General features: G+C 44.8%; 1 protein-coding gene across 9 annotated transcripts in view; it reads right to left on the bottom strand.

Annotated features, from left to right (window-relative positions):
• The window catches only part of KIF1B (kinesin family member 1B), a 79,507-nt gene that overhangs the window by 17,864 nt on the left and 46,232 nt on the right, over positions 1-15,411 (bottom strand). For 6 of the 9 annotated variants that reach the window (XM_074558847.1, XM_074558850.1, XM_074558849.1 and 3 more), the window contains 12 exons: positions 14,508-14,604; positions 13,597-13,745; positions 13,178-13,356; positions 12,064-12,201; positions 11,119-11,367; positions 5,553-5,671; positions 4,430-4,515; positions 4,152-4,281; positions 3,639-3,798; positions 2,926-3,016; positions 2,268-2,386; positions 1,691-1,746 (listed from right to left, as the gene is read on the bottom strand). In XM_074558847.1, coding sequence (XP_074414948.1) covers positions 1,691-1,746; positions 2,268-2,386; positions 2,926-3,016; positions 3,639-3,798; positions 4,152-4,281; positions 4,430-4,515; positions 5,553-5,671; positions 11,119-11,367; positions 12,064-12,201; positions 13,178-13,356; positions 13,597-13,745; positions 14,508-14,604 — 1,573 coding nt within the window. The remainder of the gene's footprint in view (positions 1-1,690; positions 1,747-2,267; positions 2,387-2,925; positions 3,017-3,638; positions 3,799-4,151; positions 4,282-4,429; positions 4,516-5,552; positions 5,672-11,118; positions 11,368-12,063; positions 12,202-13,177; positions 13,357-13,596; positions 13,746-14,507; positions 14,605-15,411) is intronic. The other 3 variants (XM_074558853.1, XM_074558854.1, XM_074558855.1) reach the window with 1 other exon arrangement.

The raw sequence follows: 15,411 nt of genomic DNA, 5'->3' as shown, positions 1-15,411 counted from the left end.
TTCTGCCTTCTACCTCTCAAGACCCAATCCCCCTTGCTCAGGCATTCTTTAGGCTCTCCCACCTTTACATCTCTGTGTCCTTTGGCTTCTACTGTGACTGAATTTCCTGTGCACTGGAAGGACATCACAGCCCCAGATAAAACAGGTCCCTACAGGAGTGCTCTCTTCTGAGATCTGTGTCCTTTCTGGGTAAAACAGCAGCTGCCTCAGAGGGACAGATTCTGCAGGGATCAGTTGCTCACAGCACAGCTCCACCCTGGGAGGCAGCCAGCTTGGGGCTCATCATTTACCTTCCCATACACTACTCAGGGTAGTAACTCTCTTACACCCAATTATCTCATGCAGCTGCACATGAACTCACTCCAGCCAGAGGAACATCAAACACACAAGGCACTCCAGGTTATTGCCAAGCAGAGCCATTCAAAAGCATCAGAAGAGAAAAACAACTGAAAGACACATCTAACCAAACATAAAAGCTTGATTCTAGGCGTTCTCACAGACTTGCTCTGGTACAATTATTAATCAGCAAGACTTTCTTTTGAGTTAAATAAAACAGAATACAAATGGAAGTGAGGAACAGCACTGTTAGTGGCAGGAAAGGAAGATGAGTGAAAAGGAAACCTATACAGAACACAGCAGAATGTTTCCTCTATACCTGCCTGTGTTTTCATATGCATCTCTCATCCCAGTATCACAAAACTCTATGCAGAGCACAGAAAAATCAGAGGTCCTGGAAGTTTCAGGGAACAGATGCAGTGACACAAAAAAACCTGTGATTCCCAGCACACTGGGGTCTACAGACTGTCTCTATGGTTCTCTCCAAAAGAGCCCTGAATTCAAGCACAGCATCCTCCCATGAGCACAACCATGGCAGCTTCTACTCCTAATACTACCACATGATGAAGGAAAAAGGAATTTGGAAGCACATTCTGGAACTACTTCTACATCTATCACAGACCAAGTGTGGCTACTAACCATCTCGTTTGGGAGCCCGCTCACTCTGACAACTGGGAACAGGCAGAAAGAGAAAAGGTGGCAGCTGCTCAGCTCCATCCTGGAAAGCAGCCACGGCAGAGGAGGCCAGCACGGTGGCGTGCTCGGACAGCGTGTTCAGCACATGCACGTTTACATAGCCAGACATAAGGTACCTAATCAACTCAATTTTCCTTTCATGGTCTGCAGAGGGAATGCAACACACACAGAGAAAGGATGGTAGAAATATGCAGGTGAGAGAAAGAGGGAGAAGGAGGAAATTAAAGGTGAAATGGAAAAAAAAAATCACAAAAGAGTTCAGCATGCATTATTCCAATTAAGCAAAGAAAACCAAGAATCGTTTCAACAAACTCACGCACTAAACAAGAACATGAGAGAGCAAGAAGATGAAGCAATTAATGAGTAAGCAAATTTCCAGTCAGTAAGTGCTCAGTAAGCATGGGAAGAGCCATAGCCAGATCTCATGGAATATGGTCAATACCTCAGGAATGGAATTCTGCCCCCTAATGAACTATGCAGCACTTCTTGCAGAGGAGGTTGAGAAGAAACAAAAATAAAACCCAAAGAGGGCAGAGAGCCAGCAAAGCCATTCAGTGCCCCCTGTAGCACTCACTCCATGTACATTCCTTGGAGTCCTGCATACCTCAGGAATACACTACAACCTCTGTGATGAACAGAATTAGAGAGCTGCTCTCACCTGGCTTTGACAGTGGCATAGGAGGAGGGAAGAATCTTCGAGAAGGCTGTGGAGGGCTACAGAGAAATGAAGAGTTATCAATACAGAGGCAGTTAAATATAAGAAATATACACAAATGCACACACATGCATCTTTGTATGCACACGCCTATTATTGTCTCTCAAAATATGCTCAGAATTCTATGAAGACAGGTAAATCTCCCCTGTCAGGAAAGCAAGGGGGCTCAGCACACTTCTCAGACTAACCTGTGCTCTTTTTCTATTCTAGCTTAACCAACCCTAGGAGCACTGCTGAGATTTTCCCAGAGCTCACAGATCCCTGCTGAAGCTCCCAGTATTCCCAGTGCAGTGCTCCAATCACCAGGGGGTGTTCAGGGTGCCCTGGCAGAACAGCTTCCCATGTCTGACAGGGCAGGACAACTCCATCAGTCACTGCACTGGGTAAACAGGCCTCTGCCAGAGTCACCTCCATCAGAGATTCTGCTTCTGAGGCTGTGGGGCACAATTTCAGGAGTACAAAAGCTGCATAACCTGAGCATGATCCCCAAGTGCCTTCATGCCAGGCTAGGGAGCAATACCTGTTGAGATCCTGTCCCTGCAGGTGGAGAGGATGCTGCTGATAATGCCCAAAGACTTCAAAGACAATAGGCTTTGTTTTGATGTACTCCACAAAAGATTCTGTCACTTCCACAGCAATCTATTTCAAGGGCAAGGAAAGAAAATGAGACATTCAAAAAAGGAAATCTCTTTTAGGAGTCTGTATTTTTCATATCACTTAGTGTCACTCACAGGAAAAGCAACTGCATTCTCTTCTGGTTTAGGCATTAATTCTACTCTCCAAGAAAGGAGAAAATTAAAGCCTCAGTATCAGGCATTTCAAGTAGAAGAAGAGGAGGCTGTATGTAACCAAAGCATTACACAGTTCATAAAAATAGATATATCCAGCTCATCTGAGATCGTGAGCACTGCTATTCACATGTATATTTTATTTCCTGAACTCTAGACTGTTTTCATGCTGGAAAGGAAACACAGAATTCAATGGCAGGAAGCAGAGGTGAAGGAAGAGTTAAATTTGCCACAAAGAATCATTCTGGGTTTTGTTTTGTGATGGGGATTACATCATTCACCTGATCACTCCTAGTACTGTCTATTCCTAATAATTCTGCTTGCCTTGAAGGACACACACAACTGCCAGTGCTGACAGAGGAAGTTACTGCTCACAGAAGCTTTACTTACATTCTGAACATGGTAAAACCCAAGGGGAGTCCCTCTGCCGTTGTTTTTGAGAGGTTCTGTTGAGAAAGCTTCATCATGTCGATGTAAAAAGCTTTAAAAAAATAAACCAAAAATCAGCCACCACAGAATGGTTTAAAGAAGATTGCTGTGCTCTGAATCCAACCCTGAAAGGAAATCCTAAAACCCTAAAAGAAATGTATTTTGCTGGAACTTTAGAAGCAGTTGAGTGATGGCCCAAAGCTGGGCATACCATGGTCTTGTGGGACCACAATTGTGGTACTTGTTTTATGTCTTTATTACTCCTTTTCATTCTTTTCCTTAAGAACCCAAGCCTAAGAGCACTTTCACTTGAGAAGTACTGATTTCCTCCAAGGTCATGCAGCTTTCATTCAAATGGATGTATGTAAAATCTAGTGTTGAATTTTTCACATTAAAAGCTTAAAACCCCAAGATATCTATAAACTAGTAAGTTATGAGTCCACTTTGATTCCTAATTCCTTTCTGCAAAACTTTAATGCTTGACATCTGCTTAAGAGAAAGTGAGGGCCAAGAACTCCAGTAAGGACAAGGTGTTTTTCTCTGCTGTACAATCCCTCCACCCATCTGAAAAGTTCTCAGAGTCCCACTGCCCACTGTTCTTTGCTCTCTCTATCATTATCTCATCATATCTCTATACTATTAATTGCCTAATGCAAGTGAAGACAAATTCTTACTTGAACTGGCAGAAAATATCTGCGTATTCGGGCAGGATGCCACTGGCCTGAAGCACTGTCACACGGAAGGTAAACACACTGCCCAGCTTCAGGTGATCACCAATTTCCTCAGTGAATCCTTCCATAGTCATCTTTCCATCCAAAGTGGCCGACTTCAAGTCTTAGGGAGAAAAAAAAAATCCCACATGAAATATTTTTTTTTCTTTTTTTTTTCTCCTTTCTTTTCTGGAAATAATTCTTCAGGAGACAGTTTAGTCCCATCACACTTTTTTCCCTTTTAAACCCAAATAATTTGCTGATAACCAAAAGATCCAAATATCTGGGAAGCTTTTCAGCACTGTTCTTCAAATGAATCTCTCCTGTTCAACCAGGATCTCTCACGTTCAACCTGCTGGTGCCACCTCTCCCTAACCATGACACTCCTGAAGGACACTCAGAACTCCTCTCCATGAGTGACTGAAAGTGTCACAAATCTCCCAGAAGTTCTCCAAACACAAAGTATTTCTGGCTTACCCAGCTCATTCATTCTGTTGATCTCCTCTGGAGGAGTGGTAACCTCTGAATTCTGTCCTTGCCCTTCCACAATCCTTAACTCCTCCAGCGACAGTCCAGACCGAGTCATCGCAACTGAAGAAAAGTCACTCTGAAAATTAAATATAACAGTGGCTTGTAACAGACTTCTGCACTTTCTGAGTTTGCCATCCCCTTCTTTCCCCACAACACGTGTTCTTTATTTAGAAGCACAAGCTACTACACTCAAAGATACCTAAATCAATTATAAGAATTCTTACCTTATCAAAATACTCATTGTCAAATGAAATTTTAGCTGTGCCAGACTGTCGAATACCCGATCCATAATCTGGGGCTTCTTCATCAGCTAAAAAAACACAGGGAAAAAAGAACATAGATAAATATTTATTTGGAAATATTCAGTCAATGCTAAGGAGACCAAACCAAACTAGACTTTTGTACACATTAAACCAGATTTTAATTCACTTGCTTTAATCCCTGCCAGGGTGATTCTTACACATCTACAGAGTCTCAGTTTCATTACCCGTTCCCATGGAGAGTGAAGCTTCCAGGGTTACCCCACCTAAAGAAGCAAGAACTGCTGGCATTTGGCCACTGCTGGAAAGGGGAAATGCTGGGAAGGATCTGAGCTCGCAGCAGCATGGCTGAGGCACGGCCCTGCCAAGCAGCCCACCTCACACTGAGCACTGGGAAACAGCAGGGCCTGAGCAGGGCCCTGCAGGGAACTCTGGCACACACACAATGGCAGCTCGGCACTGCTGGGGCCGCTACACCCCGGATATCTGCTCCTCTCTTCTGAAAAGAATTCCTGGTGATTAAACACTGTGTTAAAGCAGCTCCCAGTCTGCACGTTTTTAGTGAGGCAATGAAGGGGGAAACTGCTGCTGCTTTCTGTTCCCACCATGCTGAAAGCCATCAGTTTGGGAACTTCTTCACGTGCTCTCCCCAGGCCCCAGAGGAGCACATTTCTGAGCATTATTTAAAGGGAGAGTTTGAGCACAGCTAAAACTTGGTACATTTAACTTTAATGCAGGTCACCAAAATGATCAAACCAGATACCCTTCTGCACTGTTTATACTGGGTGCCAGAAAAAAAAGCTTTCCTTTAGTTTTAGTTTTCTGAAAGTAGTTAGATCTTCCACTGTCCTAAAAAGCAGTGTTGCATTAGTTGCCAGGTATAAAATTCAGTGGACAACATCATCATAATTTTAAAATCTTTTGTTCAGTAGCATTATTTCAAGACTTATTCATGCTCAGCCCATACGGTGAAACAACAAATGAAATAATTTCAATACCAACAGAGAACAAGTGTTCTTTGCTACACGAAGGTGATTGAGGTTTGAGTATCAGCAGAATGGTGGCTCTGAGGGCAGCAGTGTCTCACCTGCTATGGCCTGCACAGCCACGCGCAGGAAGCCGCGCACCTCGCCCTTCTCGCTGACCACGGCCACCCTGTGGATCAGGGGCACTGGGTACAGCAGGTTGCTCAGGTACACGAAGGCTCTGTGACAGCAGGAGAGAAACACAGCCAGCATTAGGAACGGTGTGCCAAACCCCACTGCAGCTTTGCTCGGCTCTGGAACAGTCAGGCCTCAGACACTGCATCTCCCAGGCCTGCAGGAGCTCCTGGAATCCACCCTGCCCACACAGGAGATCCTGGGATCCACCATCCCACACAGGAGATCCTGGGATCCATCCTGCCCACACAGGAGATCCTGGGATCCACCCTGCCCACACAGGAGCTCCTGGGATCCACCAACTCACACAGGAGATCCTGAGCCCACCCTGCCCACACAGGAGATCCTGGGATCCACCATCCCACACAGGAGATCCTGGGTCCATCCTGCCCACACAGGAGATCCTGGGTCCACCCTGCCCACACAGGAGCTCCTGGGTCCACCCTGCCCACACAGGAGATCCTGGGATCCATCCTGCCCACACAGGAGCTCCTGGGTCCACCCTGCCCACACAGGAGATCCTGGGATCCATCCTGCCCACACAGGAGATCCTGGGTCCATCCTGCCCACACAGGAGCTCCTGGGATCTATCCTGCCCACACAGGAGATCCTGGGTCCATCCTGCCCACACAGGAGATCCTGGGCCCATCCTGCCCACACAGGAGCTCCTGGGTCCATCCTGCCCACACAGGAGGTGCCAGGTCCACCCTGCCCACACAGGAGCTCCTGGGATCCACCCTGCCCACACAGGAGCTCCTGGGATCCATCCTGCCCACACAGGAGCTCCTGGGATCCATCCTGCCCACACAGGAGCTCCTGGGATCCATCCTGTCCACACAGGAGATCCTGGGTCCACCCTGCCCACACAGGAGCTCCTGGGATCCACCCTGCCCACACAGGAGATCCTGGGTCCATCCTGCCCACACAGGAGCTCCTGGGATCCACCCTGCCCACACAGGAGCTCCTGGGTCCATCCTGCCCACACAGAGCTCTGGCCAAGCCCAGTGCAGCCACCAAGGGCTCTCAGTCAGAGCTCAGAGGGAGCCAGGGCTCTCAGGAATGAGTTACAGACACAAGGAGAGAGGATGGCTGCATGGAAGGTAACCAGAGATGCACTGAAGTTGTCAATGGAGCTGTTAGCAGGCTGACAGAATCCATCAGGGAACTACTGATGATACAGAATGAGGTAGTTGGAAATGATAAATTTAAAAGGAATTGATCTACTGTGCTCACACAGTCTCAATTTTTTACTGAACATATAAAACCACTATTTTAAAAACAGACTGACTGAATGTTTTCTCTCTTCTATATTCCTTTGATAACACTGTGTGCAGAATAACCAGAAACCCACCATAAACCATAAGTCATCACTTCGGTTTCTTGGAAGAGTCACTGATTGCACAGATTTACCTGAAAGTCTTCACAGGTAAATCTCTTTAGGAGCATTTGATTTACTTCTTTAAAAAAACAGAACATAACAAATAAGACATGACAGCACTACTCTAGAGCAACCACTTAGAAATTACAGTTTCCAAAAGGAAAAACAGCATTTAGGCCCCATAGGGGATGATCCTGCCCTGCACTAACTTTAAGTTATATACAAGCAGGGTCTGTTTCGGAGCAGTAAGGTAACCAATTTAATTGTATAGATTTTAATTAAAAGTCAGACTAAAGTTATTAAGTTATTTTATGTTTCTGCAATGAATTGCAGTAGTGTTTAGTCATAATCCCACTTCAGTGGGATTAGCTTGAGCAAGACATTAAATGTTGATACGCTCAACAAGTCAGCTAAAGAACTGCTCTCAACAAGGGGCAAATGTGGAAGGTTTTGCTTATTTAATGAGCTGTTTCAGAGTTTACTGAGACACACAGAACTTTAACCAATACTTTTACCACTTAGTAAATTTAAAGTGACTAATTATGCAATTTTAATGAATTTATGCACATTAAGTTATATTAAACAACAGTAACCTGTTTTCCTAACTCCATCCTTACAGTTTTTTATTAGTCTTTAGTATTACGAATAACTAATTCCTGTAATTTATAACTGTTATTGTTTAACATTCCTACAAAAGGTCCTGCACGACAAAGGGAAGTGTTGCTCCTTGGGTTCACGTGCCCCTTCCAAGGATGAATGAACTCTTTTTGAAATGACAAGGAAGTCAAACAGGTGTCAGTCATGAACCAAGGACACAAAAATAATGCTACTAAAAAAAAAGTGGTGACAAAATGCAATAGAGAAGAGGATGATTAATATGGCTGCAAAGTAGCAAAACAAAAAATGAAGAAAACCATACAACAACAACAACAACAACAAAAACCAACTCAACATAACACTTCACTAAGATTAGGATTTAATTCCTTTTCAGTCTGCTTCAAAGTGAGGTAAGCACTCATAAAGCAGGGGAAGGGAAAAGAGACTAAATTTCAAGCAACAAAATGAGAAGTTAAATTTTATTTTTCCCCTCTAACATTTTCATTTTTAGCTTTGGAATTTCAGGTGATGCACATCTGAGGAACTAGCACCCAACCACATAAGAGAACAGTCCCTGAAACTGGAATGGTTCACTTGGACTGGATCAGGGATGGAGTTCCAAAGGGAATGTGGTTCTGAGCTCAACATGAGGAACACACCCAGGCTGAAAGCACATTTCAAGCCAGGGAGAACAGACATTTCCCAGCACAACAGAAGCCAAGGAGTCTTGCACTGATGTGCACAGTAGGAGTCTCACTAACTAAAAAGAGTCAGGCATTGCAGAAGCCTTCTCCCTTCAAAGCCAAACTAATGGAAAGTGAAAGCATCACCTGCATGAAAAATAAAAAATACATCTTCATTTGCAGGGCAAAAGTTCTGAAGGTGCTGCTCAACATGTGCCAGCAAAGCATTCAGCTGGATTAACCCCTACCCTGTGACCATCCCAAGGAAAAAAATGTATTTCTCTTCTCCCCCAATTTGCTTCCATCCAGTCCCCTTGTTCTGGAACAATTTTAACTTAGAGAAAAAAAGACAACACATAATGCAAAAAAGTTTACAGCTTCCTGTTTGCTGATGAAAATGCTGCATCTCTTGTGCAGAGTGGAGAGAACTGCACCAGAACAGAGCTGGGTTCTGCAGCACCACAGCTGCTCCACCATGAGACAGAGCCAGGTCAGGAGTGGATGATATCTTAAGGTTTTCCTCCTCCTCTTCCCACATCCGTGAGGATTCCCACTCCCCAGAGAGCCCCCAAGTGTCCCCCTGCACTTAGCCCAGCAGACTGAAAGAGGGGGGCTGGATTAGCAGAAAGATTGGTGAGGTAAAATGGCATACTCACAACAAAACCAGAAATTAAATTTAACAAAGACAATTTTTTAAAAAACCAAAACAGAACCAACAGAACTCAAAATGATGGCAGATATTTTTAAAATAAACACATAAGGATTTAAATAAAACATCCCATAGTCCTCTCCCACCTCCCTTAAAACAAAAGCAAATGCTTGATATGTCACACCATTAAATAGAGTCAATCTTGAAGAAACCCAGCATGCCAGGAGAAATGGCTAAAGGGACCAGCTCTTTTTTGTTTTCTTTAAGAGTTACAAATAAAAGACAGTCATAGCACAGAGAGAGAAAAGAAAATAACTGTGATGGCCAGGGAGTTAGATAACTACATGCTCCATTTCTCCTCCTCCTCTCCTTCATGACCTGCACTTGTTATTGCTGACAACTCCCCAAAAATACTAAAAACTGCTTTATTTGTCCTTCACATTCTATAACGTATCAACCAGTACACACTTGGAAGTGATAAGGAATTCTGGTTTTGATACAAACTGAACACTGCCTTGTGCTCAAGACAATACCTATGCACATGGACACCCCTGGTGCTTGCAAGCCACTGCTCAAAAGCAGAATTCTCACATGGAGACACAGAGGACCCACAACAGCTCCTACTCAGTGGTGCTGGACAGTCCAACAGCCTCTGCCAACAGAACAACAGGAATAGAAACAACAGAAACCAACAACTGAGCAAAAGTCACTCTCTAGCCTCATCATAGGAACAGAGTTTGATCCCTCGACACATTCACAGCTCTGTAGCTGCAGCCCCACAGCTCAGAGCCCTGCACAGAAGCAGCAGTGTTTGCATTGCACACGGCACCTGCTCAGCTCGTGCTGTGCTCCCTGAGCCCTCGGAGGCAGCAGCAACAGCTCAGCTCTTTCCCAGGCCCCGGGGGCACTCGGGGCACCCTGGGCTCAGAGGAGCTGCCAGCCAGCCCACAGCAGCACACGTGGCTTTCCCAAACTGCTCCCACCTGAGCCAGACAATCAGAGTTTGCAAAACGTGGCACCAAGCACTGCATGTAAGAGCACGGATTCAGAGACCACAGAGGACTAACGCAGTTTCTTGCAACTTTAGTAATTTTTGTGTAAAAAACAGGATCAAGGAAGTTCCAAGTTTCACTGCTGACAATGCCTGAGGTCAGACACACTACACTGAACTGGCCAAGCTCTAGTCCCTGTTTCTTTGTTCCTCCCTTCTGCTGGCCATGGAGCCCTGTTTGTACCACGCCTGTGGCAAGCACCTTAATGAGGATGTTGGCTTACAGGGTAAGCAAGGAAGCACAAAAGCATCATCAGGGGAGAGGGAAGCAGCAGAGAGAGGAGCCAAGCCACTAAATAAAATGTTTCTGTTTCTTGTAATGAGAAATGTGCCAGTGAGACTATTACTGAGGAAACAGTGTGAAGAACTACATTTCTTTAATGTAACACTGCTGTCCTTAAGGGTCTGCATCACAGACTGAGGTCTGGTAATGCCCTAATTCTCTCTCTGTTCTGGAAAGCTCAATAATATTCTAAAATCCACCAAGCAAACCTGTTTCAGGAATTCAAGCACAGTGCCTGGGGAAAGTGCTGATAAACAGAGATAGTGAATTTCAGTGCTGATGACCTTCCACTGTGTAATACTGGCTACAGAGACTCAAGCATAATCTGAGAAGTCAAATAATCTCAGAGAACATTCTTTTCCTCATCCAGAAAGGACCATTCTTCTTTCTCCACATGCCATCTTTTTGTATGGAGTGGATGTTAAACCTATTTTCAAAACCAATAGATTTCTGGGTTTGGACTGAAAGACTTCCCACCACAGTCAGATTCTCTTCCACGGAAGAAAATAACATGCTACAATTCTGTCTTAGTGACCCTGTAACGGCTAAATAGGGAATTCTATAGAGGTTTATATTCTGTATACAAATCCCCATTCATTCCAAACTGCAACAGTTACCTAGATTTACTCACACTGTCACATCTAAGGGTTATTTTCTCAATTACTATTTAGGTCTTCATTCCAGACACAGGAATTTAAAACTTAATGTTGAACTACACTCATTCTCTGGCAATTCCAATTTATGGACATGGATATTTTGGCTAATGACCATCTGTGTAGCACAAGGCAAAGCCATTGCAGCCTGCAGCAAGAGCTGGTCCCTTTTGGCCATTCTCAGAGTAACCTCACCAACCTTCCCACTAAAATGAACCAAGGGGATCGGTCGTAAAACGGGTCGCGCCCATCATTGAAGAGGTCTGATCCCTCCTCAGTGCCAACGTCGGAGCCAGTGTCATCCACAAAGGCCTCATCATCAAAGTCCTCCATCTCATCCTGCTGCTCATCTGCCAGCTCAGTGATGTCGGAGTCGGCCGTGGAGAAAGTGGGGGAGGGCGTGCGATCGGCCAGGCGCTCGTTGACGCAGCCGTGGAATATGGGGGAGCTGCACATCAGCGAACGGACACCGATTAACAGGGTCAGCACACAGAACCTCACCAACAGCCCCTGCTGCCTTCAGCACAGACACCCTCAACAACAAGCAGCGCCTCCAAACCACCTGCACTGCAACGCAACGGGAGCGAGGGGGCTGCCAACAACGCCAGGGAAAAGAGCGTCCTTGAACGGAGCAGGAAGCAAATGAAAAAGGAACAGAAACATGGCTGAGCATATAGAACTGAGCATACAGAACTCGAGAGCACATCCACGTAACAGAGATACATTTCTTATTTCCAACACAGCAGTTCTGCAAATAAAAATATTGTAAAGGTGCGGTCAACAGCAGGAAATATTAAAGAATCCCATCAGGCACTTCCCTAAGGTATGACCAAACTATTTGAATCGCACATATGAGAGACTCTGGATCACTTCTCCAGTGTTCTTCATATTCTCACAGCTCTGCTCCAGTGACTTTAGATGGAACTTAGACGGTTATATTATCTTAAAATAAATTTGTAACTTACTAAATGCTCACTCAAAGCACATTCTACTACTAGACACATGAACTGGCATTTTCTACTGTTAACTGCATTTAAAGTCTATTCCAAACCCCTGACAGACAGGACGCAGCAGGCGCAGAGGCCACACGGATAATCCAGCACTGCCCAGCCCGAGCCGGCAGGGGGCGCTGTCCGGTCCGTACCTGCCCACGAGCTTGAACCAGTGGAAGCGGTCGTAGAAGGGGTCGCTGCCCGTCATGGAGCCCTCGGGCTCCTCCTGGCTGCCCGAGGCCACTTCCCCCGCCCGGTCGTACATCTCCCGCATCAGCTCCAGCCTCTGCCTGCAGAGACAGCGGCAGCAAAGGGCTCAGAGAGGGGGGAAAGCAGGCAGAGAACACAAGGTGAGGTGTTCACCTCACTGCTTCACCTGTACCGAGTTACACCTAAGAACAGAGAATCATGCCCTAAGTCTGGTGCTTCACCAATTCCCAAAAATCTTAAGAGAGTCTGGTTGTCAGCTAAGCCCTCTAAGCACAAGGCAAGGTCACTGCAGAAGCTTACATAAATCTTGGATTTCGATACACTTCTAAATATTCCTCTTTCACATCTAATTCTGGCATATTTTTTGCTTCAATTTTTTTAGCAGACCATGTTACTGAGTAACTTTGGCCGTTCTTCGCATTCTACTCCAGAAATGTTGGCATTTTGATTCAAAAGTGAACCAATTCCATTATAGACTCTAATTATCCATTTCTTTTATTGAAGAAAACAAGTGTTTCACACTGCAAGATCCTTTGTCTAGAAGTTATTAGTAGGAAAAAAGTCCTTCAGCCAATATTTAGAGAATGGGGAAAAGAAATGTCATTTACACGTGATGAAAATAATTCAGATTGCAGTCAGAATTTGTGACAGAATTTGTGTAGCTTCCACAGAAATAAAATCTTCTTTATTTAAGATTTTTATCATAAATTATGTCATATACTGCCAAGTTATATAAAGCAGGTATATAGGCAAGGAAATTATTACAGTGGAAGGACTGAAAAAAGTAATGCACAGAGATGAGCTGTGATGAGTCTTATTACATTCAAAAGATAAAGTCTAACCTCAAATTACAAAAATTAGATGTGAAGCTAAGGTTAGAAGTGGGAGAAAAGCGCACTCGTTCAAAAGCTGGTATTTAGAACATCCCACACTGTCTAGAAAGTCTGGGAGGACACAGAGAAAAACCAGAAAGCGATAGAGAACAGCAAGAGGAGAAATTTTTGAGTGAAGTTCCTTGGACACGGGGAATTCTGTTCTCTAACACTACTGACATACTTGAGTTTTTCCAAGGACCAGTAATGCGTGGCTCCGTTCTTCAGGTCCTGCACCTCGACGGCCACCACGGTGCGGGGGAACGGGCGGCGCTCGCGGCCCTGCTCGGGCTCGGGGGGCAGCAGCTCCGGGGGCAGCGGTGAGTACAGCGTGTCTGTGAGCAGCACGAACTGGAACTGCACCTGCACACACACACACAGACACACACACACACCTGGGTGCTCAGCAGCCACGGGCTGCCCTGGCACCTTCGCTCACACACAACCCAAATCAAGGACTCGCCATTTGCTGAACCCTTTACAGCCCAAATTAATTAAAGTGAGAGACATAAAATTACAAGAAACTCAGAGCATTTACAGCAGGATTATACAGTCAAAATTGATGGGTCAGAAAATTCAAAAACTGGCTCTGCATGTCCCTACCTTTTTCTTTAACTCTACACTGATTGCATTGGCTTCCTTCAGATATACTGCATTTCCCCAGAGCTGGTCCCTCAGCGAAGTGAACTGGTGGAATTTCCACTTCCTGAAAGCCCACTGGGCGAGTTCATATTCATGGCGTGTCCAGGCCACTGGGAAGGGCAAAGAAACAGAGAAACAGAACAATGTGGCTTCCTCTCAAAACCATCACATGCAGTATCCAATACTCCTGCTGACTGTGCCATCAAGCTCTCAACACATTTTCTGGAAGAGCAGAAAACAAAACTCTACGTTTTCATTATTCATCATGGAAAAACTGGACTCAAACTTCCTCAACATTAGCAGAGGAGATTAATGATCATGTAAATGAGATTTGGAACAGAGGAAACAATATTTTTTCTGCTCCTATTATTTTAAGCTATTTGGCAACTTTTAAAGCCAAATGCTGAAAGAGTGGAATGAGAGCAAGTATAATGAGAATAATAAATTATCCACTGTCCAGAAATGGAGTTATACAGACATGTCACAGCATTCTAAGAATTCCTAGCAAGGAGGAAAAGAGAAACTTCAAGATGGAAACAAGGAAACAAAGGCAACAGTGTTATTTTGTTTTAAGACATCTGAGCTCTGTTAGTGCCAGGAAGAGATTCCTTCAGGAGCACCAAATCAAAGCTTGGGGTAAAACTAATCTAGTTTGTGCACCAGTTGTATTAGAAGATGTACGTCTACAGTTCATGTGGAATGTATTCTATAAATGAGTATTTGAAATCTTCATGCTGAGAGGATTACAGATCGAGAACTTGCAATGTTTTGCAGCTTTCCAAAGCAAGTTTTTCTGTCTATTACAAGAGATGACACAGCAGCTGTTCCTTTAGACTTGGTTATACCCAAATTATTTTTAGCTTCAAACTCACCTTCCTCCTCCTCCTCCTCCTCCTCCTCAGTTGTCTCAGCTGCCAAGGACCGTGTCTCCACCTGCTTCTGGAGGGCCTGCAGCTTGCTCTCATAGTCCTGTGGGGAGAGAGGAGAGGCTGTGTAGGAGGACAGGCAGGAGCAGGAGGGGGCTCAGTGACAGACACAGAGCACAGCACAGACAGCCCAGGGCTCACAGCAGCTCCGCACCTGCAACCTCCCTGCAAACACAACACAGGCCAGCACAGCGCAGAGAGCTGGCCTCTAAAATCACCACATTTACATCTACACAGTGGCTAGAAGAGGGAAAGCTTTAGGATGTTCTTTTGGGGGGTTTTTGCTAAAGACAGGAAGAAGGGCATTTATTTGGAGGCTGGCTGCTGCTTTCAGAGAGGTAGAAAAGAAGCAGAAATAGAGAAAAATGCAAAAATAAATTTGAAAGGGGAGGATTATTCACCTTCATTTTCTCAAACAGAAGGATTAACAGCACCACTGATTTGCCTTTTTATACCAAAAAATTAATTGCAAATATTAGTGAGGGAAGCACTTTGTTTTCAATTAGATTTCCCCCACAGCATGCAAGTACCACTCTCTCACGTGCACTTAAGACATCAGAGGATAAAATCCCAGCACGGCCCTGGCAGAGAAGTCTGTGCAGTGGCTTCCCCACGAGGAACACTTCAGCAACAGCTTCTGGTACAACAGCATTTTCTTCCTGTTCAGATTTTATCGTGCCTTGAAACAAATGCTACTTAAACCTAATGGGCCTTTTATTATTTGCTGGCAAAACAAATACAAATTAGAACAGACTCTGTCACTGTGCTCTTGGTCTCACAGCCTATCCCACTAGGGTATTTTATTTTTTTAAGATAAACCTTTGGCATATTATTACACAAATTAAACTGG

This window comes from Zonotrichia albicollis, chromosome 25, assembly GCF_047830755.1.
Source record: "Zonotrichia albicollis isolate bZonAlb1 chromosome 25, bZonAlb1.hap1, whole genome shotgun sequence".
Taxonomy (NCBI): Eukaryota; Metazoa; Chordata; class Aves; order Passeriformes; family Passerellidae; genus Zonotrichia; species Zonotrichia albicollis.
The sequence above is the reverse complement of the archived record's forward strand: the minus strand, read 5'-3'. Positions and strand labels throughout refer to the sequence as shown.